The 25,897-nt window shown below is 33.9% G+C and overlaps 6 protein-coding genes across 10 annotated transcripts; 2 read left to right on the top strand and 4 right to left on the bottom strand.

Moving 5' to 3' along the window:
* Positions 1 to 3,175: 3,175 nt before the first annotated feature.
* Positions 3,176 to 5,639, bottom strand: LOC117222325 (Multiple inositol polyphosphate phosphatase 2). Its single transcript, XM_033473964.2, has 10 exons — positions 5,500 to 5,639; positions 5,284 to 5,360; positions 5,025 to 5,208; positions 4,617 to 4,927; positions 4,416 to 4,541; positions 4,197 to 4,341; positions 4,027 to 4,127; positions 3,854 to 3,963; positions 3,591 to 3,785; positions 3,176 to 3,453 (listed from the first exon to the last, which is right to left on the bottom strand). The coding sequence occupies exons 3-10, from the start codon at positions 5,188 to 5,190 to the stop codon at positions 3,282 to 3,284; spliced, it is 1,326 nt and encodes a 441-aa protein (XP_033329855.2). The 5' UTR covers positions 5,191 to 5,208; positions 5,284 to 5,360; positions 5,500 to 5,639; the 3' UTR covers positions 3,176 to 3,281.
* On the top strand, positions 5,465 to 7,458 carry mip40 (Myb-interacting protein 40). Of its 4 annotated transcripts, XM_033473969.2 has the most exons (8): positions 5,629 to 5,768; positions 5,870 to 5,893; positions 5,962 to 6,040; positions 6,188 to 6,326; positions 6,406 to 6,609; positions 6,690 to 6,873; positions 6,982 to 7,130; positions 7,254 to 7,458. In XM_033473969.2, exons 3-8 carry the CDS (start codon positions 5,962 to 5,964, stop codon positions 7,273 to 7,275), a joined length of 777 nt encoding a protein of 258 aa, XP_033329860.1. In that variant the 5' UTR covers positions 5,629 to 5,768; positions 5,870 to 5,893; the 3' UTR covers positions 7,276 to 7,458. The 4 variants fall into 4 exon arrangements, with proteins under 4 accessions (XP_033329857.1, XP_033329860.1, XP_033329861.1 ...); XM_033473966.2 differs by lacking the exons at positions 5,629 to 5,768; positions 5,870 to 5,893 and adding an exon at positions 5,465 to 5,577; XM_033473970.2 differs by lacking the exon at positions 5,870 to 5,893.
* An 831-nt stretch (positions 7,459 to 8,289) lies between these two features.
* Positions 8,290 to 14,064, bottom strand: LOC117222306 (ankyrin repeat domain-containing protein 13D). 2 transcript variants are annotated; one of them, XM_033473939.2, is made up of 14 exons: positions 13,658 to 14,064; positions 12,645 to 12,780; positions 12,394 to 12,518; positions 12,275 to 12,320; positions 12,058 to 12,201; positions 11,844 to 11,915; positions 11,236 to 11,416; positions 10,942 to 11,164; positions 10,741 to 10,869; positions 10,520 to 10,670; positions 10,280 to 10,441; positions 10,024 to 10,124; positions 9,862 to 9,950; positions 8,290 to 9,421 (listed from the first exon to the last, which is right to left on the bottom strand). In XM_033473939.2, exons 1-14 carry the CDS (start codon positions 13,754 to 13,756, stop codon positions 9,184 to 9,186), a joined length of 1,896 nt encoding a protein of 631 aa, XP_033329830.1. In that variant the 5' UTR covers positions 13,757 to 14,064; the 3' UTR covers positions 8,290 to 9,183. The 2 variants fall into 2 exon arrangements, with proteins under 2 accessions (XP_033329830.1, XP_033329831.1); XM_033473940.2 differs by lacking the exon at positions 11,844 to 11,915 and having other exon boundaries at positions 13,658 to 14,056.
* Positions 14,065 to 14,319: 255 nt separating this feature from the next.
* LOC117222307 (coenzyme Q-binding protein COQ10 homolog B, mitochondrial) lies at positions 14,320 to 16,176 on the bottom strand. Its single transcript, XM_076525005.1, has 3 exons — positions 15,771 to 16,176; positions 15,098 to 15,223; positions 14,320 to 14,847 (listed from the first exon to the last, which is right to left on the bottom strand). The coding sequence occupies exons 1-3, from the start codon at positions 15,920 to 15,922 to the stop codon at positions 14,403 to 14,405; spliced, it is 723 nt and encodes a 240-aa protein (XP_076381120.1). The 5' UTR covers positions 15,923 to 16,176; the 3' UTR covers positions 14,320 to 14,402.
* A 193-nt stretch (positions 16,177 to 16,369) lies between these two features.
* Positions 16,370 to 19,194, top strand: SdhB (Succinate dehydrogenase, subunit B (iron-sulfur)). The gene is made up of 7 exons (XM_033473936.2): positions 16,370 to 16,528; positions 16,957 to 17,087; positions 17,165 to 17,308; positions 17,395 to 17,590; positions 17,664 to 17,888; positions 17,951 to 18,043; positions 18,781 to 19,194. Exons 1-6 carry the CDS (start codon positions 16,484 to 16,486, stop codon positions 18,041 to 18,043), a joined length of 834 nt encoding a protein of 277 aa, XP_033329827.1. The 5' UTR covers positions 16,370 to 16,483; the 3' UTR covers positions 18,781 to 19,194.
* On the bottom strand, positions 18,263 to 25,600 carry Nos (Nitric oxide synthase). Its single transcript, XM_076524942.1, has 25 exons — positions 25,315 to 25,600; positions 23,804 to 23,940; positions 23,441 to 23,603; positions 23,284 to 23,375; positions 23,081 to 23,222; positions 22,838 to 22,977; positions 22,596 to 22,770; positions 22,424 to 22,525; positions 22,158 to 22,352; positions 21,984 to 22,081; positions 21,760 to 21,904; positions 21,587 to 21,691; positions 21,450 to 21,517; positions 21,244 to 21,387; positions 21,007 to 21,181; positions 20,782 to 20,911; positions 20,594 to 20,672; positions 20,317 to 20,510; positions 20,067 to 20,236; positions 19,772 to 19,982; positions 19,619 to 19,706; positions 19,416 to 19,540; positions 19,207 to 19,352; positions 18,948 to 19,139; positions 18,263 to 18,874 (listed from the first exon to the last, which is right to left on the bottom strand). Exons 1-25 carry the CDS (start codon positions 25,417 to 25,419, stop codon positions 18,767 to 18,769), a joined length of 3,429 nt encoding a protein of 1,142 aa, XP_076381057.1. The 5' UTR covers positions 25,420 to 25,600; the 3' UTR covers positions 18,263 to 18,766.
* Positions 25,601 to 25,897: the final 297 nt, after the last annotated feature.

The following is a 25,897-nucleotide window of genomic DNA, read 5'->3' as shown; positions in this document are numbered from 1 at the left end:
GCAAGACGATACTGCTGACCGAGTCGTTTTGAGTGCTTTGAGTCGCGAAAAGGTGACAGTGCAGGTAATTATTTTGAAATCTAATTGGTTAGAGAGTGGGACACATAAAATGAGATTTCCGTTTCGGAAATTGCCGGGGATTTTTATGAGCCTAATATTGCCCAACCGCTACCTAAGGAAGGCAAATCACTAACGAGTACCCCTGTACTAATTTGACACGAAAATAACTGCATATTGATTGAAAAAATCGACAAACGCATATATGCGCCCTTAGTCCAGGCCGATGACTTAGAGAAAACACATAAATGCGGCCTTAGGCTACACGGATCACTTTCGCCAAACGCATATATGCGTCCATAGAGCTCTAAGGGTTAATCCAAGTCGGAGGTCGTTCGAAGCCGAATGGCAAGGATTAAGCGAATAAATGAAATAAATGAAATATAAACGAAATAAATAAAATAAATAATAAATACTTACTTGGAGAGATATGTCCTCGACAATATTCGTAGTTTCTAGCGAAGGGTAAGAAGAGAGAAAATATTCCCTCGTCCGAAACAGGAGAGACACTTTCGAAATGGAACTCGAAACTTTTCGCTTATGTCGCGCACCCGAAACCGGTTCCATAAACCCGTGAACTAATCCCGGCCCTTCGTTGAACCCGGCCACGAAAAATAGAAGAAGGAGGATAAGATCGCTCCCGTGGCAAACGGGGATTTCCCAGGGAAAAAAGTTTCTCCGGGCGTTATTCTATATTAGATCGACGGGCGACCGAGCGATGATCGATTTACGGGAAATCGTCGGGTCCTCCGTCGTCGGGCCGTTTATCCTCGTAAAAAGGTGGGAGCCAATTCTTGGATAACGGACAGCTCGCGAGGGGGGGAGGAGCGAAAGGGGTGGATTCTCCTTAAGAGGAAGCTAAACTTCCTAATTCTTTGTTTTCCTTTTTTCTCCCGCCCTTTCTTTGCCGTTGCACCGCGTATCTCAACCGTTCGGTATTATTAAAGCCGTGGCCCCGATTTCCCTGGATCCTGGATGGGAACAGCGTCGCCGGATAATGGGATGAGATCGTACGTTCGCCTGACACGTCCGACGTCGATGGTATTTCACTTGTCCGCTGGCACCGCCGCTGTAACTCGTTCTTTCTACTTAATCCTTCCGATACTCGCTGAAATAGGAGAACATAGTAAAAGGAAATATTGTATGTCGCTTTTATTATATATGCTACTTTGTTATTACAATAACTTTATTATTTTATCTCATTTGACTACCGTGCACCAAAACTTTGTTTTGGCTTTGAAAGAACGTTAACGCTGCATTTATCTAGACCGTGTGACATTTTTATTGCAATATAAAAGTCTCTATAATTCTAACAATTTCAAAATGAGAAATGTCGAACTTTCCTAACAGAACGGGATCTATGTTTATTTCTTGTATGTCTTCGTTTACTTTCATTCGTAACATTCGTATTCGGTAGATTATGTTCATGGAAACTCTAATTTTCATTCAATGTTTCATAAAATGTCTTCATGTTGATTAGAGCATTTCTCAAAATATTCATATGTTTATACACGTATTGTGTTGGAACGAGAATTGTTAGAATGTTTCCAGGGCAGAGAATGTTCAGGAAAATTGAATATTCGTTACATACATGATTCTTGCCGAGCCATCAGGAGAATATGTGTAGGAAAAATGGCACAAAGTCTGTCAATTTAAGGCTTAAACGAATATTCTGATGGCACAGAAATGTCCAGGAGATTCTTCTGCATCGGTATAATGCATAAAACGTTTATTTGTTATTGCAAGTATAAAGAACAATTGATTCTTACCGCTCTCGCCATAAGATACAATGTAAAATCCGGCACGAATCATTTGCTTCTTAAAATATAAAAATAGCGCCATCACACGTAGTGGCAAAACGCTCAAACTGTTCACCAAAAAATTATTCACAGATGATAACTTTGTGGAATTAGTATTCTAGCACAGGTGACGCCACTACGTTTTCCCATTAAAATCTTTGTTCAGCGCCATTACATGCAGTGTCAAAACGCTGAAACTGGTAGACAAGTTACCAACAGCTGATTTTGGTGAACTGTTTGAATGTTTTGCCACTGCGTGTAATGGCGCTATTTTTATATTTTCAGAAGCAGATGATTCATGCCGGATTTTACATTGTATCTTATAGTGAAAGCGGCAAGAATCACCTGTTCTTTATATTTGCAGTAACAAATAAACTATTTATGCATGATACAGATGCAGGAGAGTCTCCTGGACATTTTTGTACCACCATCAAAATATTTGTTCAGACCTTGAATTACTATATTCGAAGTTATATTAAGGAAAAGATAAAGGTGTAGCCCACTTACCTAGCATTTGAAATTGATTTTTATGTTAATTGCAATAAATAAATGCATGAAGTTAGAAATGCTTCCTGAGTGCTTCATCATCGTTATCAGCCACAGGAATGAACGAGTAGGACATTTTATCACTATCACTTTCTTCAATGCCTTTGCAGAGAACATCGAAAACTCCCGATGAAGAAAACATTTATTTTCCTTATTTTCGCTTTATACTTTTATTCATAAATTGGAAGATGCTGGTATATATATACATAATGATTTAATTTAGCAAAATGTATAATTTAAAATAGTTATACTCGAGCAAAGCAAATTCAATAGAGTTTGAGAACGAAGCCTATCGATTACATAAATAATTTACTGAAATTATTAGATATAAAATGATTGAAAGAAATAGAACAAGGTTGATGATATAGAAATATGGAAGCATTCAGAGCGTAACTACACCCCCTTATTTTCCAGAAGCTCCCTGGGTGGGTTGAATGGAAATTGCATCACGTACTCACTGCACCCCACCGAATTCGATTAATTTTTTGCGAACCCTTCCTAATTGGTCACACGACCACTACAAGTCGAATGAACTGTCGCATTAAATGCCTCAACCAGTGTTCGTTTAACTCTCTATTTACTGCTTCAATAAAGATTCGAAACAACAATGTACTTTGCATTCTGAACCACTGTTATCACATTATCAACAATAAACATTTGATCCTTTGACTTTTATTAGTTTTAATTTTACGGGCAATTACCGTTTTAACAATATCACTAAAAGTTCTATTTGATCTTATACTAATAACTATCACGCAAAAGGCAACACAAAATTATTATAATGTTTTTAACATTTATTTTTTAAATATGACACAAATATGCAAATGTAGAAATGCAATTTATATAATCTCGACTAAAGAATAATTTATTCTTCTGTAATTACGAGTCTTCGTCCATATCGCACATTGCTTCAAACGGACATTCTTCTTCATGGTCAGGATACAGCGCCTTCATTATAGATAATGGACATGGCACATGTAAAGGACATCCTGACAGATAGAGTGGTCGTTCTTGATGCATGAAAAGAACACTAAGGCCGCTAGATGAACAACTAAAAAGAAAACAAGTATAATAACGATGTATGTAAAACCGTCCACGGAAGTATAGCACATATTTTGGCAAGAGGATGCGGGGTGAACCTGTTGCCAAATGTTTTGTGCATATGTAACGAATGTAATTGATAGTTACTTGTACAAAACAAATGCTATATTAGATGCAAATGAATCAATGACACCAGTTTTCCAAGCTCTATCATCTGCATATAGATTATAAAGATTATGAGCCAAATGTTGATCGTCCCTGGCAACTCCTACAGCAGCCAACAACTTCAAGATGGTGCCTGAATGGGTAAAATATGCTGATACTAATGGTCCATCAACTTCTCTGTAAACAAAAAGCATATGATCTTATGCCATACAATATTTCACAACCACATGCTCAGGCGAACTTACCTGAAAAAGTCGAACATATTCCTTAATGCAATGCATGCTTGTTCATAACTCAATTTGTACCCATATCCATCAGTCCAGTATTTTTTTATGTCCTCAGCATACTCAAGTATCTGAAAGATTGTACATTTTGGTCACTATATCGCTAAAATAAAATCATAAAACTCAAGGCTTACCTTGAATTCGTTCAATGTGAACATTCTACACCAAGGGGATTCCGTATCTGGTATCCATGCAGTTTCAAAACTGCACATCATGTACATCAAGTTTGCAATTTCTAAAATATATTTTTTTTGTATACTGTATTCTTCAATTTGTTGTATCAAATTAATTACTTTTAACTAACCATGATCGATTTGATAACCAATACGCTCAGAAACGTCCCTCAACATCCCAGTGTAAGCTTCACTCTTCAAAAAATGTCCTTCTTCTTCTTGAGCATCTGGATTATTGTCTACGTCACGCAACCAACGCTCACAACGTTTGTAAAACTAGAAACTTGAAATAAAACAATTAAGTACAGGAAATAAAGCAGTAACTTAATTAGATGAGATAATATAATTACTCGTAGAACAGGGTCTTTGTGCTCTGCCTCTGGGTACCAGACTTTGTAACTATTATGTCTACCAAATAGACCAGTGGCAAAATGTTTTGCACTTTCCTCTGTACGTTGAGTAGCTGTGTATTTAAACTAAAATTTAATTCAATATAGTTCAGAAACATAAATTTATCCACAGTGAGATGTAAAAAATGTATATTTTTTTACCCTGTAGGTTTTATTACTATATAATTCTGGCATAAGAGATGAGAACCTAGACTGATATCTTTCTGCAAGATCAATCATCTCGTTTCCACCTTCATCTGCTAATCTCATGATATCATCCTCGGTAAAGGTAATTTTCCAATCTTTCAATAAAATTATATCTTCATCGTTTAAAGTTGTTTCTCCCTTCTGATAATTATCTAAAATAGTCTGTTGTAATTTTGGCAGCATCTTAATCATGGATGGTATATATTTTTTACCAGGATACCTTGTACCATGTCTTACCATTAGCCATATCTTTTTTGGAGTACAACCTGAATGGAAAATAATAGAAATTGATTTACAAAAGAACTAGCATTATACTTACTTTCTATATATATAAAATATATTTGAATATATTATTTTATTTACCTGAATATTCAAGAATAGAATCATCATAGTTAGCAATAAATCTATATGGCGTTCTTGTTGCCAACTTGCATCTATAATCTCCACCATATAAAAAGCAATGGTGCGCAAAGGAAATTGATACGAGTATGTAAAGTATTAAAAATATTTGTATAATTGTCTTCTGCATCCTGTTATAAGTATTTGTCTGAAACATATCCAAAGCTTATAATCGATTTAAAATTATCACAGGTAAACAATAAGTCTAATATGTACAACTTACCTTACTGGAATCCCTTTTTATAATTTTTAATTTAACCTTGTCCTATGCCAAGAGCAGCGAATTCCTTCAACATCGAACTATATCAAGAAATGACATTGAATACCAATTTAAAAGGACATTGAAATTAAAATACACCAATAACAATCTTTAAAGATTAAATGATCCAATGGTTAAGCTCTGTCGGTATCTTCATAATGATTACATGTACATACATACGCTGTGGCAACGATCGGCGCGTGCTGTTGAATTATTCTTGCATGAAATTCTTCGAAAATGTTTGACTCGCGTTTATCCGTAATGCTCGTTTTATTATTTAAATAAGTAGCATTTAACTTTTATAAAAACAAAAAATTAAGCGTAAAACGAGAACAAAATTGAAAATAGCGTTATTTTTATTATTATTAGACTATTGTACAATTAAGTCTTATTTTATCTCATAACCTCGTGCACTTCAGTTTGTAGCAACACAAGATTTGTTTTTAGATGTATGTATATTAAATAATCATTCATTGTGTTTCCTTGTGAGAATATTTCTATATAACATATGAATTTGAAGAAAAAGTAATTACTATTGTTTGACTTGTAGATGATATAGACTTGTTTGTACAAGGTATGTTTGTGCTAGACTGATGTAAACAAAAAAGAATCTCAATAATGGTTAATTATTTTTTGTCATAGATGGGAAAGAAAAGAAATATTGCACCACCAGCTGCTCCAATTCCTGGCCGTGTGAAAGTAGAAATTAAGGATGAATTGGGTAATAAAAAAGTAGCATTAATTATTCATACCTTATTATACAGTTTAATAAAAATTGTTCATTATTTTTAAATCATAATAAAAAACACTTTCGTAGATTTTTTGTTAACTGTATAAGTAACATGAATTTATAATCATTTTTTCCCAGGAGATAATGACGTATTAGTTGCCAGAGATCGTTTAAAAGGAGCTCTCAGAGAGTTATTGCAACATAGTGATACAGGATCATCAGGAGATTCTAGTGAAGAAAGTTCCGCACAAGATTATAAACATCAAATGAAGAAAATGTAACATTATTTACATATTATCAACTAATCTTAGTAATCAGCGTAATATGTATCTAACTCGTACCATTGACATATACAGGACAAAGACAATAGGCTTTCAACAACCACGAAAAGTTAGACGCAGAAGACAAGTACCATTGGATACATCATTCCACCACACTTACGTAATGAAATTATTTGATCGGAGTGTTGATTTGGCACAATTTCAAGAGGACACACCTCTTTATCCTATATGTAGAGCTTGGATGGCTAATCAACCACGGAATCCTAATCTTGTTCCAAAGTTAGTAAATGAAAACAAAGTTTTGTAAGTAATTGTCTATGCTAAAATATAGAAAACTTTTAAATCACATCCCTTTTTAGAGTACGTAGCCCAAGCCCAGAGATAGTTAATGAAGTTAATATGAGTAATAATATACTAGACACGAATGGAGATGTTCGTGATGTTTATTATTTACCTCCTCCATTGCCTTGTGAGGAAGCAATACCAAGGAATCGTATACCTTCACCTATTTTTAGAGAAAAAGAAGAGTTAAATTTGGATTATGTAAGATGCGCAGATAAATTTACATAATTCATTCTCTTAACATGGGAGAGGGAGCAAAATTATAATAAATATATAATCATAATAAATATATATTTATATATGTTCCAGGATGGACAGTGTCTGAAATCTCGGGAAACATTGTTAAGAGAGCATAGAACACATTGGAATGCTGTACGCAAGAAATGGTATCAACAAGCTCACAAGAATGAACAACGTTTTGTACAGAGTGCAAATATACTGAACACTATTTTCAAAAGGTGCGGTATCAAAAATGCAATAAAATATTTAATTTTTTATTAGGATGTAAAAACATTATCAGATTAAACATCCTGTTGCAAGATGTATTTTATTATTAAAAAAAAACATTATTTCTGTTTCAGGGCACAATCAGAATTCGAGTAGCCCATTAGTGGCAGCATTGATACTGTCTGTTTCCCAAAATCTGTACTTGGTCGGCATGGAACGTACTTGTAGTTTTTCTACATACGGTTTATTTTATATTCTAAATTATGTCTGCTGTATGTTACTTGTAGAAATATATCTTTTTATTACAATGTAATTAAATATAGCGCAATGATATTTTAAGTTGCATAGTAAAGAAATTCTTTCCAATAAAATTTCTTATAGAACATTGATATGATTCAAGTCGAAAGGTCGAACAATCATTACATAAAACTTTATCAATAATTGTCAAGATATTATGTAGGAGAATATCGAAGAAGTTACAAAATTCAATATCTCCAATTAGTTTAACAAATTTCAAGGTAAAATTATATTAAAATTTTGCATGAAACAATGAATGGCAAGGACCTCTCTAATTAAAAATCCTTATGAACCTAGCTAAAGCTGAATTTAAACGTTTCCAAATATTTTTCTTTTCAGCATACGGTCTTCCTCTCGATTCATAAAGATTGATTATGTTATTAATCGTTTAGTAAAGTTCTATAATTTCCTAAGGATACCTTAATTCAATCGAGAACCAAACATATACTGAATCATTATCATATGAAGACTGCAAAAATTCATTCTTCTCTGTAGGCTAGGAACTTCAATATTCCTATAACTAATCTATATTTATATAGAATATAGTACTAACCATTTTAATATGTCAAAATTAAAAGAATAAAATAGATAATAAAAGCTGTAGCTTTTATTTCTGTAAATTGAATTTTATTCAGAACAGCTCTTAATTAAATCTATATCCATTTAGAGAACAATATCTTTTCCTTGGGTATTTATTATCAATTGAGATAAACAATTATGACTCTATAGGCGAAGACTTAGGATACAATAATATTTGCTGTAATTATGTACAATTATGTTTGATTCTCGATACCAGTTGCGATTCACTAACAACAGATCTGTAATAAATATTTTGATGAAATTATTTATCTATAATGGATATACTATAAAGAATAAATAACAAATTTTTATTACATCATTGTTATCCTTAATGAATTGAAACGCTACTTACAATTATTTTTATCACGGGTATAAAGAGGAACTTGGAATAGGTTTCCATAGCCCGAATACTAAGAGAGGCAGTTTTTAGCATACTGTTACATAGAATTCAGATAAAAATTCGTTAAATGTTACTTTATTTTGGTACTAAAAACTTCGAGAACGAAAATCTAATGCCAGGAGAAAAGGACAAAACGAATAACTGTTGAAGGCTTGAGAATTACAAGCTTTTTATTTTAAGTATTGACAGTCGCAACTTACAGCACGCACTTTCAACAAGATGAATTTTTATTCAATTGATAATGGGTCAAATATAATCTTAGACTCGAAGAAAAATGTTCCGACATATTCCGCCAGAGTGATTGTAATTTTCAAGACTTCTTATCGTTACGTACCATGATCCTCGTATACTACTAAAGTTTTCCTTTCATATAAAATGTAGCTAAGAAATAAATAACATAAGTTAAATTATTTACTTTCATAGTTAATATTGTATACGATCTTCACCGTTTGATCTGTATGCTGTACTACTATTTCCCGCTGTAACAAATACCTGCTGCATGCAACAGTTTTATATCTCAATGCACAACGTCCAAAAGTGGTTCTTATCAGAAGAACGATTTTCGACTTCCCTCAACCAAAAAGGAGATACTATGTGTCTAGTTACTTTGCAGTTGAGGGTGCAACCTGCTTTCTGTAACAAGAACCACTGTCGAATGATGCACACTACGAGACGTAGGAAATGTTTCATATTCGACAGTCTCGACATTGCGCGGCCGGAAGATTTCTCGTGGTCGTGGAAGTACAACTTGATCGAATTTCATTAAAGACTATTGCACATCGTTTAGTTCATTTGTCTGTAAGGGACAGTTCCAACACTTGCCGGAACGTTTCTTCTTCCAACAACCGGCGTTGTTCTTCCTCAAGTTGTTGTTGCTCGGACAGTCTCAACGCTATTCTCAATTGTTCTGCCGTATCTTCAAGCGCATCAGAATCTTCCGTATCGCTGTTCCTGTTCGAGTTATTCCGAGCGCTCGTACATGAAGCAGCATTCTCCTGATACAGCGTCAGGCTTGCCTGAATAGCTCTGCATTAAACAAGAAATAGAGTCTTTATCGTAATTCGTTAGAGAACGGTTTCTAAACACTGTCATTCTAGGCACGTCAGTGCGTACAAAAGGTCTAGACTCTGGCTAAGCGCACGAAAAAATGGGATATCTAAACAAAATCAGAGAACTATTTCTCTTCTAACGCGCACCGATCGCGTCTTCTTGCATTTCATGCAAGAATGTGTGCTTTTGTGGAGAAGTTTTATCTAAATGAGGGCTAAGAAAATACATTTTTGAAACTCTCTTCAAATGATCGTGTGAAGTTAAATCAACGTTTGTAACAGGTATCCTTCACCCACCTTCCTGAATATGAATTGTCGGGCAAGAAAAGAACACATGCAAAATAAATTGTTTAGAAATTTTCAAATAAAACCAAGGTGTCCAAAACGACATTCACTCGAGCAAACTGTTTCTCGTACCTTTGAAGCTGCCTTTCCTCTTCCGCGGTCATGTTCGGCGTTGTTGGTCGGGATGGTTTCTGGGCTCTCAAAGCTTCCCATATGTCAACCTTATTTAAATTGATTAAAGGATTAAAATGCATCCATGTGAAAATATAATGATGAAAAATGAATTTCGTATACCTCGTCGCGTTCACTTCCAGCTTCCAATAAACTTTGTTGTATAGCGAATTGTAACAAATCATCTTCCTCTTCAATACTGAATTGCGTTCGAACTTCAGCACCTATACAAAAATTATAAATTAAATTATCTAGAATATTTTTCAGATCTATATACTGAAAAGGTTGAAATAGTGATAGACATGAACAATATATTGGAAGCAAATCTTCAAAACCCCTATTTGCGCTATCAGTAGTCGTAAGATTACGTTCTATTCACCTAGTTTTACATATCCCGTTGGAGCCTCAAAACAGGTGTCATCAACTAAACACGTCATGGTATTAGTTTCTTGTAAATGACCTACATGAGGTACTTCCTGATCCATACCAAAAATATTTCCAAACGTAATTCTTGCGTTTAGTATGTGAAACAGAGGAATTTCTATAATGCACAATATAATTCAATACTGTATGGTGCTATTTATATAAAAAATAATTATTTACATAACTTGAAACTTACCAATTTTAACAGGAAATCCAGCTGGCAATTGCATCTGAATAAAATCCTTTAATTTAGCGAAATGTGAACTAGATATTGCCATTAGGTCGACAATTGGCATAATTTGTTCTTGAAGACTAAGTGGATATTCTTCGCTAAGCCATAAAGTTGCCTACACGTACATTCGATCGATGAATTATAAATTAAAATTATATTTTTGTACAAAAATCTCTCCGAAATACCTTGAATTTTTGAATTTTAGTATTAACTTCCTTTGGTCTGCCTATATCCCTTCCATTTAGATCAACATCCGGATCAAAATATTCCTCAGCTGTAATGTTAGATGGATTTCCAACATTGTTATATTCTTCCTATAATAAATAATTTGATAAATTAACAATTAAAACCTATAAAATATATATAATATTAACAAAAAAAGTTACACTAGTAGTTGCATTAAGACAATTCTCTTGCTGTTCCGCAATGCCAAGAAAAGATTGCAAGGGCGTACGAGGAGCGCGAGCCCTTACTTTATCCGGTTCTGATAAATGCTCTAATCGTGTCTTGGTTATTAACTCTACGTTACTAGCGCTAAAAACCTTACAGTCATGACCATTTATCATTTCGGTTTTATCCGATCGCCATCCCCATAAGCCAGCCTTATTCCTAATCAAACAAAATTAATATTAGCAAAGTAGATGTAAATAACGATAAAAATGTAATAGAATAGTAGTTACCGTTCGAAACTGATTTTATCCGTATCTATGTACGTAGTAACTATAGGATTTGTAAGGCGAGCTAATACACATTCATCAGAGGGTTCCATTAGTTGTATATTATCAACATCGATTAATTTCATGTGTTCAACGTACACCTTCCTCGTTTCATGATCTACTTCCATCATTGTTGCTCCATCATCTGTAGAAAGAAAAGTTCTATTCTTACATTGATAAAATCAAGTATTATGAAATGATTACCGAAACAATTATTCTACAATGTGGTACAGACTAATTATATTCTGCTTTACTACTACTAATTATGAAAGTTCTAATCATTTTTTCTTAAATAATTCCATTGAATTTGTGTATAAATAAATATTAAAAACAGATATTTATATACTTATATAGCAATACAAATGTAGTATCTTCAACTTATGGCATATACACTTACCAGATGAAGCTTCAATTTATTGTATCGAAACATTTAAAAAATAATAAAACAGAAATAAAACTAATAACGGAAAGAGAGAAAAACAAATATGTATGTAACAAAACATCGCATCTACATGAAAATAAATATTTTCTAAAATCCTGTACATCACATTAATTGTAAAAATATTTGTCACCTGACTCCTGTCCCACCATACTGAACACATAACTCCGTTCACATCTAATTGCCACAGGTACATTTGATGCAGCTTGCATTTAATATATACAATTAAAGGACAAATAAAAGAAACTACTATTAATATAAAAGGAAAAACGCTCAAAGAACCTGAAGATCAAAAGAGTCCGTACAAGTGTCATTGTCCATGCAAAGTAATGACTATAAATACTCACTTTGTCCTTTGAAAACATAACTACGATTTCCGCGTTGCCAGTTCACGTGATCGAATCCCAGTAATGTTGTATCAATCCTTACATTGCTGCCCTGTTTGTATACTTTGTAAGTATCACTAGGACACATTCTAGAGGCAAGGGGAACTAATAACAAAAATTACATTAGTATAATGTTAATAACGATTAAAATACTGATGCTATAAATTATTTAAATTACCCCAACTAGTGAATTCCCATTTCATTTCTACATAAAAATCAGGAGCCTGAAAACATTTGATTTTGGTTTAGATTTATCAAAATATTTTTATGCTTTCTGCTTTGTTCTAAGTAACCCACTTGTTTAAGTTTGTGAAGTAGTTCTGGGATACCAGCTACTCGATTGCAATATCTTTGATAATCCCTACGTGCTAGCACCATCTGCAGTAGCGCAGGATTTCCTGTTCCAACTGCTTCTTGAACCACTACAAACCACAATATCCAATTAATACATATATTAATGCATAATATAATGTGCTTTGGTTTATTAAAATATATTATAAAATTCTATAGTCTATTGATATAAAAAATACAAAAAGCTAAACATTTACCAGTCCATCCTTCTCTATTTTCTGTGTTAACATTAGCTTCATGGTGCAACAATACTCCAACACATTCAGTATGTCCCAAAGTAACAGCTAACATCAATGCTGTCCTTCCCCTGTTATCAGGCTTTTCTATATCATGCTGCAAAAAGATTTCAATTAGCAAAATTAAGTACAAATTGTTATTATTATCTTTTTAGTGTATTTGTAAATTATTGTTACAAATATTACGTGAAACATAATTCTTTTATACTTCCGAGTATTAAAAAATCTCGAATCATTTTATTATCAAGAAAAATAAAACTATAATACTTTTATGAGCTTTATCAGGATAGGTAAACTTCTATTGCATACTGAAGTATTGCTTCTATACTAAACTTTGACAAGCTTCTTCAATTTCTATATTATTCTAAGAAGAATTAAAAGTTGAACAGATTCGAAATACCAAATAATTTTATGGACTATATCAGATTGTTGGATAACGTATTCAAAGCATATCGAAAGTTATATGCCAGTGAACATCTATGGTTTCCCACACGCATGAGGCTTCACTCATAAAGCTACTTTGACAGTGTATAAAAAGTTGCATTTAAATCAATATATAGTGAGCAATTAATATATAGTGAGATAAAACTGAAATTCTTATCTTTTCCTAAATTCATATGAACATATAAATATAAAATAATACCAGCTTGTAGCTTGCAGCAACATCTACCTTATTCACATGCAACAATTCACATTAAAATTCTGAACGATATATGCGCAAAATAGTTCATCGTGTCTTATTAAAGATTATTTCCATTGCGTTTCAACGCTATTATTATACAATTATCTGAATACCTCCAGAGAGAAAGGGGATTTAAGACAAGTGTCATTTATCACGTTAGTTTACAAAAGAACTGGCAATCGATAAACACTGGGGTTCTTCGGTTTTTATAAACGCATCTGTTCAACAATGAGTATGTGTCGCGATATTATTGAATGCGATTTATTAGTCGGTTGATATTTTTTCTACAAACCAGTTTCGAAGACAGCTCCACTTCTAGTTCTACATAGTTGTTATTCCATACGAGCCAGTGCAGCGGATAATTCTTTTGAATTGTGTCTATATTCACCATTTCTATGGGGTCCTTTTTAACGCTGACATAAAACACCAGTAACTTACATGAAATTCCACGATTCAAGCACGCGACATAGAATTTTGTCGGGCGAATACATGACACCGAAAGACGGATGGGTATGTAGCGAGAGCGAGTAAATGATCATTACTCATCGACCGGGTAGAACAGCTAGATAAGAAACTCAAAAGCGACGGAAGAATGCATTAAGCAGCATTAAGTGACGGAAGCAAATGTTGCAAGTTGCAAGTGGCGCTTATATATGTAGGTGCTATTCGGTAAACGTTCCTAAAACGATTGAAATTTATTCTCCAATAAAAAGCAACTCTACACGTACAGAAAAAATGCGAGAGTATTCACGCCTGAGTTTTTGGTTTCGTTACGCACGGTATAGTGCTGCCATCGAGCCAATTAACAATACACTATTTGGGCGCATCGAAACCCGGGCGTGAACATTCAAATATGTACATATTCTTTCTGTTAATATTCATTTATACGTAATGCGTAAAGCTCGATGTATATTGTAATTATTTATAATGGATATGTTCTTTATAAAACCTAGGTTTTATGAGTATAGCTTCATTTATTTCTGAAGTATTCCTTACAATTGCCGATAATTGTTTAATAAACCAATTGACACGATTTGTCATCTTTCTAATCGCACCGTTTTTATACAGGGTCTGCCATATCTACGTTTGGCTTCTTCAATAAAAGCATTCTCCATTTGTCTTACAATTTCATTAAAAAATAAATTCGAAAAATGTGAATGTATTAATGACTTAAATTCAAACGACAAGGAAAAGTCAATTACACACGTTTGTGCATTATTTTTTAATCCTGGGCTGAATAGCCACAAAGTATTCAAATGATTAAATAATCTACCATCCGTACATTCGGCTTTTACTAAACGTGGCCGGACCATAGTTACTTTTGAAGTGTAGCTTTCTTTTATTGGCGGGAATCCTATGACTAGATTAGCTTTAAGACTGGTATCGTCATATGATATAACATCAGACTTTTTACAAAATGGTACAAAGTCTTTATAATTTTTCACGTCTGCTACAACTTCGTATATTTGCTCCATTGAAAATCTGTATATAAAAAGAATATGAAATACAGTCAAACCTGTTTTTGTGTGATCTTTTTTATGCGATTTATTTTGTGTTTTTCTCTGCGGTCCCTATCTACCGCATAAAACAGATTTGACTATATTCATATACTGCATGAAAATGTCGCACAAAAAATCGCACTAAAAAGACCACACAAAAACAGGTTTGACTGTAATACATATTTTTATTATCTTGTAACAGGATTAATAATGTTACATTTTTAAAAACGTACCCTATTAATTTACGTCCTTCATATTCCTTTAATTTCCAACTATCAGCCATATACTTTCTTTCTACGTATTGTTTATTAAAATTATTTCTGCTTTGAAGCACTATATTTTCAAACAATGCAACTCCCCTGTAAACAGAATAATTTTGATTAATTTTACTTACGATCAATTTATACAATTCGTCGATTCATTTGAGTTGAATGAATGAATCGCATCGATTAATATTCAGAAGATATAATGAAAACCGACCTTGTTCTTTCTTTGAGTGTACAGTCTCATATTCGAACAGGCAATGGTGATATTTCAATAACAATAAGAATTTCTAATTCATAATATTGTACAATAAAAATTGAAGAATATTTAAATTAAAAATAAGTATTATTTAGATTAATCAAAAATAATTCTCATTATGGTGTGACAGAATCTTATAAAATGTTATTTTCCTTGAACTAGGTTATATCACTCTTTTATTATAATTTTCATTGTTAATAACATATTGTCATCATAATTATGGACATTTAATCTAAATAGTACAATCTCTGTAATGTTTAAATGATAATACCGTGATCTTTTATAAAATTACTAAATAATATTGAATATAACCTACATATACAAATGACTTAAAGCTGGCCACAAAAACCAAATTCACAATAGCGTGCACTTAAAATATATTACCTATGCATGATGTTTAAATATATTGTTAAATTCACTATGATATAATAATAAATTTTTATACGCAAACTACGTCTCCACCTACTACATAATAATCCTTGATCTTTATAAATATCCACTACATCCACTTCATTGTTTTCTAACTTATAGTACATACATAATTCTAAGTATTCTATTCATTACTCTTGTATTTGATAACGTATTTATATTGAAATATATAAATATCGACTTATAAAATCACACGAAGAATAAAGAAGTGTATACAAGCTATATTGATATATCTCATATTGCGAGTTAGATTAAAAATAATTTATCTTTATAATTAAACGTACAATGTCTACGTATAAGGCATACTTTTTGAACCATGAAAATAATACTCATACGTATTTAGCAACATTCCAAATATTAATAAGATTTTTCAACATTTTATTAAATTAAGTTTTATTAAAATAGAGCTAAGTTTTATATTAGTTTGCGCAATGAGACTGTGTGAATTTGCGCATTTATTATCGTCAAGGTAATATGTATGTATTTGACAGTGTTTTTGGATTCGCATATACATACGTATGTAGCATACAAACATATGTAATATTGCTGTGTAGATCGAGTACGTACAGCAAAGGGGGAGTGTAGCAGTAAAGTTGGTACACATTCACGTGCAAACTTACATAACACAGGTACCGCAAACGCCTCCACTTCAATTCATATTTTAAAAAATGGCTAGCATCACCCCACAAGCTTGCAGAAATGTATTTCGGCAAGTAAGTATTTAAACAATTAATGAACAATTAAACTTTTATAGCATGATGTGGTTTTTTTACATTATTATAAAGTGTTGTGCAAGGAGTCGGTAACGATTTAATTCTAATGCGTTCTGCTACTAATGTCAGATCAATAGATTTTTTGTTTGTACAATTTGACATTTCTGTAGAAACATTCACGATACTTGCATAGACTATAATTGAACAGTATTCTTACTTTATATCCTTGTGTCAAATATTATTTATTAATTCTCTGTATGCAGTAATGCAAGTCTACTAAACACAACCAATTATAATTATATAATTGCTGCCACTCGTTTTATTTATAAATATTTCAGCAAGTGATGTTTTCCAATGGATATATATAAAATAATTAACCACGTTCGAATTTGATTTTTTTAATATAAATTTTGTGTTTGTTATTTTAGGTTAGAGGTTTACATACCTCTTCTAACCAAAATGCAGCAGCCAGGATGAAAACCTTTTCTATATATCGTTGGAATCCAGATAAACCTGATGAAAAACCACATATGCAAGATTATAAAGTAGATTTAAATGCGTAAGTTTAGTGATCAAAGTAACAATGTTATTTGGTTATTTATATTTCATTTATGTAATTTGGAAGAAATATTGTAGCTGTGGACCTATGGTTTTGGATGCATTGATTAAAATAAAAAATGAGATTGATCCAACTTTAACTTTTCGTCGTTCTTGCCGTGAAGGCATTTGTGGTTCTTGTGCTATGAACATTGGTGGCACAAATACTTTGGCATGTATTAGGTAATTGAAAAGTATTTTTATATTCTTTTACTACAACAAATATGAAATTAGAAATAAAATGTGAATAATATATGTGATTCTTTCAGCAAAATTGATACTAATTTAGGCTCAAGTAGCAAGATCTATCCTTTACCGCATATGTACATAGTAAAAGACTTAGTTCCCGATTTGAATAACTTTTATAATCAGTATAAAAGTATACAGCCATGGTTACAACGTGGTGACAGGAAAGAAGTTGGCTCCAAGCAATACTTGCAAAGTGTTGACGACCGTAAAAAATTGGTACTTTACATTTAACTGTAGTGAGATCTTGAGATCCGGTAAAATTATAACTGATCATTTTTTTATAACATAGGATGGTCTCTATGAATGCATATTATGTGCTTGCTGTAGCACTTCTTGTCCATCATATTGGTGGAATGGTGATAAATACTTAGGACCTGCTGTACTTATGCAAGCCTATAGGTGGATCATTGATTCACGAGATACTCAGACAAAAGAACGTCTTTCGAAATTGCAAGATCCGTTTTCAGTATACCGTTGTCACACTATTATGAATTGTACTCGCACTTGTCCAAAGGTGAGTATCTTTATAATATTATACAATTCATCGAATTCAAACTACTATGTTTTTTGTAATAGGGATTAAATCCTGGAAAGGCAATTGCAGAAATAAAGAAACTGTTAGCCAACATTAGTGAGAAAGAAAAACCAGGTCTTGATGCTGCTGTATAAGTAAGTAGAAAGAGTAAAAACGACTAGTAAAACATGTGCATCCTTTACTTAATATAACTATTTATAAACGTACGTTTTATCAAATAAACATGTGTCTGCAAGATTCATTTGAAATATTTGACAAGACAGCATAAGCAAAAATTGAATGAATTTTTTATGTAATAAATAATATATTTGAATTAATGCTATTGTTTTTTACTGTAAATAAAACACTCCCGATTAAATAGATGGGTATTCATATTTTTATTTGGAACTGTTTATTTTATGTACATTAATACATAGAAGAAAATATGTCAAAATCCGACGAATAAATGTAATATAATATACTACATATTTGTATATTTTCATGACAACTTGTGTTAATATGAGCTTGCTGAAATAATTAACAATTTTTCAATGAGCAAAATTGTTTTAGATATGTATTCATTTGTTTCCTTACACTAAGAACATAAATGTGCTAGTTGTACGAATCAAATTTTTAGTATCATCAAAAATATATGGATACATTATATTAATACTAAAAACTCGTGCATATAGTAGTAGACAATAAAATTATAGGAAACCATGCAATCGTAAAGTACGTTAAACAACAAGTAGTAATATTTTAATATCCTCAAAATGCAATGTTTGCCCATGGAACATGTAGAACTCATGATATGCACAATTGAAAACTATCTACAAATTGTTTAACATTTTCAAAGATTATATATGTTTCAATGAGATTTACGGCTCTGCAGCCATTCTGCTTCTAGCCGTTTCCCTGGATCGATTGTGTACTTCTGCCGTTCGGGAAGTTATGCCAAATATGTCTTCATGATAACGATTTTCGTCCTTGGAAGAAAAACAAGAAGAGATGAAACAATGTGAATTTATTGTTTAAACGATAAGCAGCGATACAACTTACACGTAGAGACAGCATGTATGCTTCGACTTGTTTATCTGTCATTTCACTGTGCGTTTGTATAATTTGCTTCAATGTTTGATAAACATCTTCCGCCATTGTGCAGTCACCGCATACATAGAAGTGACCGCGTTTGTTCATCAACATATCATGAATTTGTGGTGCTTCCGTCTGAATCAAATCTTGCACATATGTCTATAACAAATAATAACAAAATATTAGGCATTAAAAATAATGAGAACCTATCAAAGGTGTATCGTACCTTTTTTAATCCAGGTTCTCGAGAAAGAGCTAAGAAGACCTTATCTAAAACTCCAGTCTTTATCATTTCTTTCTTTTCGTCCCTATACAAATCTAAGCTTTTCCGTCGACAACCAAAGAATAACCAGACTTTCCCATACTCAAGATCTGTAAGTTTTTAATTATGTTTATGCTGCAATTAATCTTACACCGATGAATAGGAAGAAGTACCTGGACGTCGTTTCATTTCTGCGAGTCTATGACTCCAAAAACCGCGGAAAGGTGCGATTCCAGTTCCTGGTCCGACTAGTATCATAGGAGCTTTCGGTTCAGATGGCATATAAAAATTAGGCGCACTAAATAGAAATAGAAACATATTAAAATTATGATTAAATGACAACATGCAACTGCAAGCAACCTAGATATGAACTTACCTGCGAACAAACACATACAGTGGTTCTCCATCCGATACCTCCCGTAAATAATTAGAACAGACTCCATAATGGACTGGACCAAACCCACCTAAGGTAGATTTTTCATATATATTAGTTACTGACAAACTGTCAACAAGTTTCTTATATTTCTACCTTGCGTTTTATATTGTACAACGGCGACAGTGAGGTGTATTTGTCCTTGATGCACATCAGGAGAAGAGGAAATACTGTAAAACCTTGGTTGCAAAGGTGTTAAATGAAGGAGTAATAATGGTGCAAAAGGTTTCACAGATGGAAATTCATCTAGCACTTCTACTAAATTGGGAAATTTCCAATGCCTCCAGTCTTCATACGCTGCTGAGTCCTATGTGGATAAAAAGATGTTTTAACGTTATTACGGATTTTGTAAATCGAATATTTTTTAATTTAATTGTAATGAGACATTTACGGAAGACAGGAGATTTAGTTGTGCTTGTTCCTTTACGTTGGTAGCTATTGATGCGAAGTATCTGAGAAGATTCGGTGTTGGCGGTGTTGTAATATCCAAAAATCTTGTTAGTAGCATTCTCAGACTATTCGGTAAATACCTATCGTGTGGTACCCATCGTTTTTCAATACCTAAATGAGTCAAATAATATGTATAATTAAAATCACGAAAAAAATATGAATTTTACGAGCCGAGTGATAATCATGCAAACCATTAGGCGTGTGAGATTGTTTTTGCATTTGCAATTCAATTGGTACATCTGGGTCAAACGGGGTCTGTACTCGTTTCAAAATTCCTTCCACAAGCTCTGATCTGTTACTCGCAAACACCCCCAAATGGTCGCCAGGTTTATATAATATTTCCATGCTTGCAATGTCATCTAATTCCAAAAGCAACGTTGTTCCGCTGTAATGACAAAGTGACATCAATTTACAATGTATTGTAATATTTTATATTTATTTATTGGATATATATATACGTATAGTCACCTTGTTGTGTCGCGACATAAATTGGTTTTCGCGTACATATTACAAGTGGTGACATTTCTGTTATGACACTTGCTTAATGCTGAAAAGACGCATTTCATTTACGAAACTTTAATCGAGAGAATTTACGTAGAAATTACACTAAAATACACAGAAAATTATATACCATATATATGAGAAATTTATGTCACCTTTCGTAATCGGTTGAGGATCAGCTTCTACAAAACGAACAGTTGCAGCCGTTAATGCTTCTGATCCCATAGATAAAGCGACTTCTCTTAAAGTGTCATCATCATCCAAACAAAATGTTTCACAAGCAACCTAGTACAACGGTTAAAATTTACAATAATTATGAAAATATTTTTGCATTTTGAAGTACATATGTGACACTGAATTCTAATAAATAAAATACTAACAGCGAATGTATCAGCTGCCCAATTCCGAAAAGCCTGCTCCTGTCCGCACATTTCGTCTCCTTGAGCTAATCGCAATAAACGTTCTCCTCCTAATTCACCGAGTAAGTTATCCACATATCGTCCAAATGCACAGAAATTCGGATATGCCGATGATCCCAACGCAAAAACGGCAAATCTGCAGAAAGGTATTGGTCATTTAATACTTGATATCCGTGTCTTGATTTATCTATCTCATACCTGACATTGCTTAAGGGCCCAAAAGTATCTTCCGTTTGAGAATCTGTAGTTGATCCGCGCATAGAATCCAGTCTATCCAATCTTTTACTATTACTTACTTCTGTTTGGCTGTTCGCCTTAATGAAAGACTTTGACGTAGCTAAACTGCAATTTCAACGTGATTATGAGGTGTAATAAATAACAAACAAAATCATTGGGAACGTTACCTTATTTTATTGCCGCTATTAATGTATGCTTCGTTCATTTTCATTGCATACAAATTTTGAGCGAAAGCCTGAAAATTGAAGCGTACATGTAACATACATAATTAAGGGAATAGTGTTGTTTTATGGATTTGAATTACCTCGCCATTTTCTGGAGGATCGCCGTTCCCAAAAGTGGACGTTATCACCAACAATAAAGCTTCGTGTTCGATATTGCTAATGTCGTAATCTGACATGGACAGTACCTGCAATCGACAGTTTCAATAGTTTTCAGTACTTTTAAATTGTTATGAAGAACAAGTGTAAGAGTTACCTGGGAATGGAACGCGTGTCCCAGTAGTTCAGCGAGTTTTTCAGCGTACATCTGCGATGTTCCAGTTTCTGTAGCAAATAGCACTGTTGCTTTTATTCTTCGGGATAAAGCTCTTCCAAATAACTTCGACGTGAATTTCACAGCTCTGGAAATATTTAAATTTTATTGAAACAAATAGGTTTTTGATTTAAATCATTGTTAAGTATTTTCAAGTGGTGTATCACCTGGCAATTTGTTTAAAATGGAACTTTCGTCTTGGTTTCTTTGCCGTTGATCTTTTATCTCGACCCTTCTTCCAGATATGTGTTTTCCAAGCAGGATCCTAGAATTTCGTATTAAATAATGTAACTAGATCTAGTGTAAGATTTATAGAGAATCGCTGATTTCATTGTAAGAACCTGGGCATCGTAAGACGGTTTCAAATGATACAGCGCCATTTCCTGATGGAACACCGGTGTCGCTGATCCTGATATCGGTGGAACGATCCACAACCAATCGGCCGGACATCCGTTTCTCAATCGCATCTCGTTCTCATAATGTTTCATAAAAGACTCCGATGCCATGTGATGATCTACAATTGTCACATTTTTCATCTAAAAGAGATCGCAACTTATTATTATTCCTCGGAGGTTGCCTCAAGCAGAGTGTAACGCGTATGCCCTACTTGGAAACTGTGCAGCACAGCAACGTTAGCCTCTATCATAGCTTTGTCTTTCCACAACGATGTGGAGGTCCTTGTATCGAGCTCCATGTGCGTTGCTATGGTCTACAAATAACGTTCACACTATTAATATTTATATTGCAAGCAAAGTATTACAATTTTGTCAGAGATGAACCTCTAATAAATTATATCGTTGCACGTCGCACAGATCTCTAGCTCCGATTTCGGTGCTCATATACCAGCCGTTGAACGGTGCGGCTGTGAACTCCAAACCTCCGCAGTCGAAGACCATCCCTGATACTGCAGGCACAGCGAACCATTTTAATTGCAGCTTCTCAAACCAATCATATCTACCGTGAACAATTGAATTAATTAATATTGATTTAGTGGGACATTCATATCTATGCTAACACTTACGTAGGGTGGCTGAGGGGAACTTCAAGGACCAGTTCACTCGGAATATCAAAGTAATCGGGGTCATGACCATTCGCAGATAATACCAATGGTAATACGTCGAAACGGGTGCGGGCACCCTTCCAGCCCAATTTTATGCAGAGCTGCGCAATGCAATATATAAATGTTTAGCATAATATGACTTTCAATCAATGTTTGTACGGTTGACGGTGAGTTTCTTTTCCTTTGCATTCGTTTCATACAAACCTCTGTGAAATCCACATTCACTGGGTCACCAGTTATGGTACCATCCGGATTCTTATAACCGGCGTAACCAATCAATTGCTGATTCCAAACCCTGTAATCGTGTTTTCCATCTGTGCGTTGCGGGAATATTGTTATCGCGGACCTGCAAATTTAGTCATTAAGGAATGGACAATCTTAAATCAAAGTAGTGTTATTGAAACCACCTGATGTTTCCTTTGTTCGTACTGTATTTGATGTGATTGCACAGAGCTTCGAACATACCGCTGGTCGTAGTCACATAACGGCAATCAAACACCTGCAAACGAGTTCATAGAATATCGACGAGAACGTAGAATATTTTGACGTAGCAGGATTACCCACTTGTAACTTCGACCATTGGATGCGGCCGATGCATCTTGCAGCATTGCGCCATGCCAGTTTTGCTCCAAAAATTAATTCGGTTTCGGTTAATTGGTAAGTGCCGGTGACTAGAACCTCCTTTTTCACGCAATCCCAACGAGAATGGTGAGCATCGCTGTTCAATCTGTAAATTAATTGTTTTATAAATTCTTGAAGGTGGGATACAGTGTTTAACGGAGACAGCCAAAAGACAGTGGTAGAAGACAAGGAGTGGGGGTAGCCTGCTGCCTTTGAATCATTAGTTAGATTTGATCCAAGCCCGTAAAGATTGTTGCGATCGACTCTCGACCTGTTTTAAATTCCCGGTAACCGTAGATTTCATACCTTCTGATGGAAGTAAAGTACTGTTCCAGGAAGTCTTTTGCATGCACGAGGATTTCTTCTCTGGTACGAGGTTCCGGTCCATGCGTTGGCAACTGCATAACGCTACCAAGACACACTTGACCCGAACACAACGTTTTCTGAAAAAGGCACGTTTCGCTGTTAATGCAAAGCATTATAATTCAATCGAGTTCTCTAATAATATTACAGATTATAAATAATTTGTATTATTTTTTATAAATAATTATATTATTATTATTATTATTATTATTATTATTATTATTATATTATTATATTATTATTATATTATTATTATTATTATTTATAAATAATTATATTATTATTTACAAGTGATTGTACTATTTGTTGTAAGTAATAACATTATTTTTCCACGAGTAATTACATTAGGCTTTATAAGTAGTTATACTATTCTTAATAATGAAATTGTTTATCGTAAGTAATTAAGTTCGTTTCATCTTATTTAGTCATTAATCCAAAATTGTATTGCTTGTAATCTGTGAACATGGTGTCATCAATTTTTTTCATCGGCTAGATGATTGTGACGTCTATATACTTTTAGAGATGATATCTTAGGGATGATCGAACGTCGCCGATGAAAGTACCGATACGAGCTATGCTTTAAGGCTCCATAATATCTTCGTCTTCGATTTTCTTGACTCCAAAACATCCAGCTTCGTTGCTCCTCGAAATGAACGATGCGTTTTCGTGTATTACATTGTTATAATTTTGCAATATTATTAAATGAATATTAAATATAATAAAATCTTCAATTTTTTTTATTAGAATAACGATGCCTTCATCATTCCTTGTGTAATTGGCATTCTTTTCTAAGTACTCAATTATACTTGTTCTAAAATATTTTGTTTGTACCTTGTTCAAATCATTATCTACATTTTTATCCAAGATTTCCCCTGGCCAAACTTTTTGCGAGCATTAATACTATTAAATTGCCTATATTTTGTATTTTTGATTGTTCTGAAGTTATTCTACACATATCCCAAAGGATTATACTATAATTTCATCAATCGGTACGGCCTTTAGGGTCTTCGGATGTTTATTTTCATAAAAAGTCTTGAGGATGATTTAAAATCTTTTTCATTTCTTTTTATCCTTCTAAATTCTATCCTCCTGCCGAAAAGTCAATGTTTCGATCAAAGTCATTTGGAAACAGAATCGGCCAACTTGTTTTGAGCAATGTATTACGTACATCCCTACATTCGTGCAACTAGTGAGCCACCGAACGCACGCTCATTCTTCGATGAGTATTGACTCGGTCCACGTCAAATTCGCCCACTCGTAGTTTTGCGGCAACCCCCGCACTGTCATCTTATCGTCCAAATCTCGCGAACACGAATATCGCCCGATTATAAACGGTCCCGAATCTCGACAATGGATAAGACAGAAGAACGTTCCACGCTGATAGAAATCAAATCAAATAAACGTAGGAGAAAGAGATGTACAGAGTTTTCGAACGTTGCATTTTCACTACTTACCTCTGCATTTCTGGCGTGCAGAGAATCAAACGCTTCGGTCTTGTAAATGAGGTTTCTCAGTTTGGTCGGCTTTCTTTGGCAGGCTCCAGTCTCGTGCTCCTTCATCTCGACGTCTTCTCGACTCGAGAACGCGCCCCTGACTCGTTGACAACTCTCACTGTTCACGTATATACCTTATCGCAGCGTGTAAAGGAGTGTTATTAGAGAGAAAGAGAGACTCTGATCTGGGAGGAGAGAGGGGTAGGGATGGCCGCGGGATGAACGGGTGGAGAGGACAGCAGCCCCCAGCGAACGAGATGTCACATGCGTCGTAGAGCTGTGCCATCGATTTATCGCCGAAATTTTCGACAATCGAAAATCTAGAATTGATCTACAACCTTGCTGAAGACGACTGTTGGGACGTATGCGGGTCTGTCCTGCTAACGATTGTATTGGATCCACGGTTATATTGTAAAATATATCCTGCTATCGATCGATCTTGATTTTAAAAAATAACGCTGTCGCGTCAAATGTTATTACAATGGAACTTTTGAAACTTAATTAATAGTATTCAATATGATAGTATATATATATATACATAATA

Source organism: Megalopta genalis, chromosome 1, assembly GCF_051020955.1.
Source record: "Megalopta genalis isolate 19385.01 chromosome 1, iyMegGena1_principal, whole genome shotgun sequence".
Lineage (NCBI taxonomy): Eukaryota > Metazoa > Arthropoda > Insecta > Hymenoptera > Halictidae > Megalopta > Megalopta genalis.
This window is presented reverse-complemented; position numbering and strand designations above follow the sequence as displayed.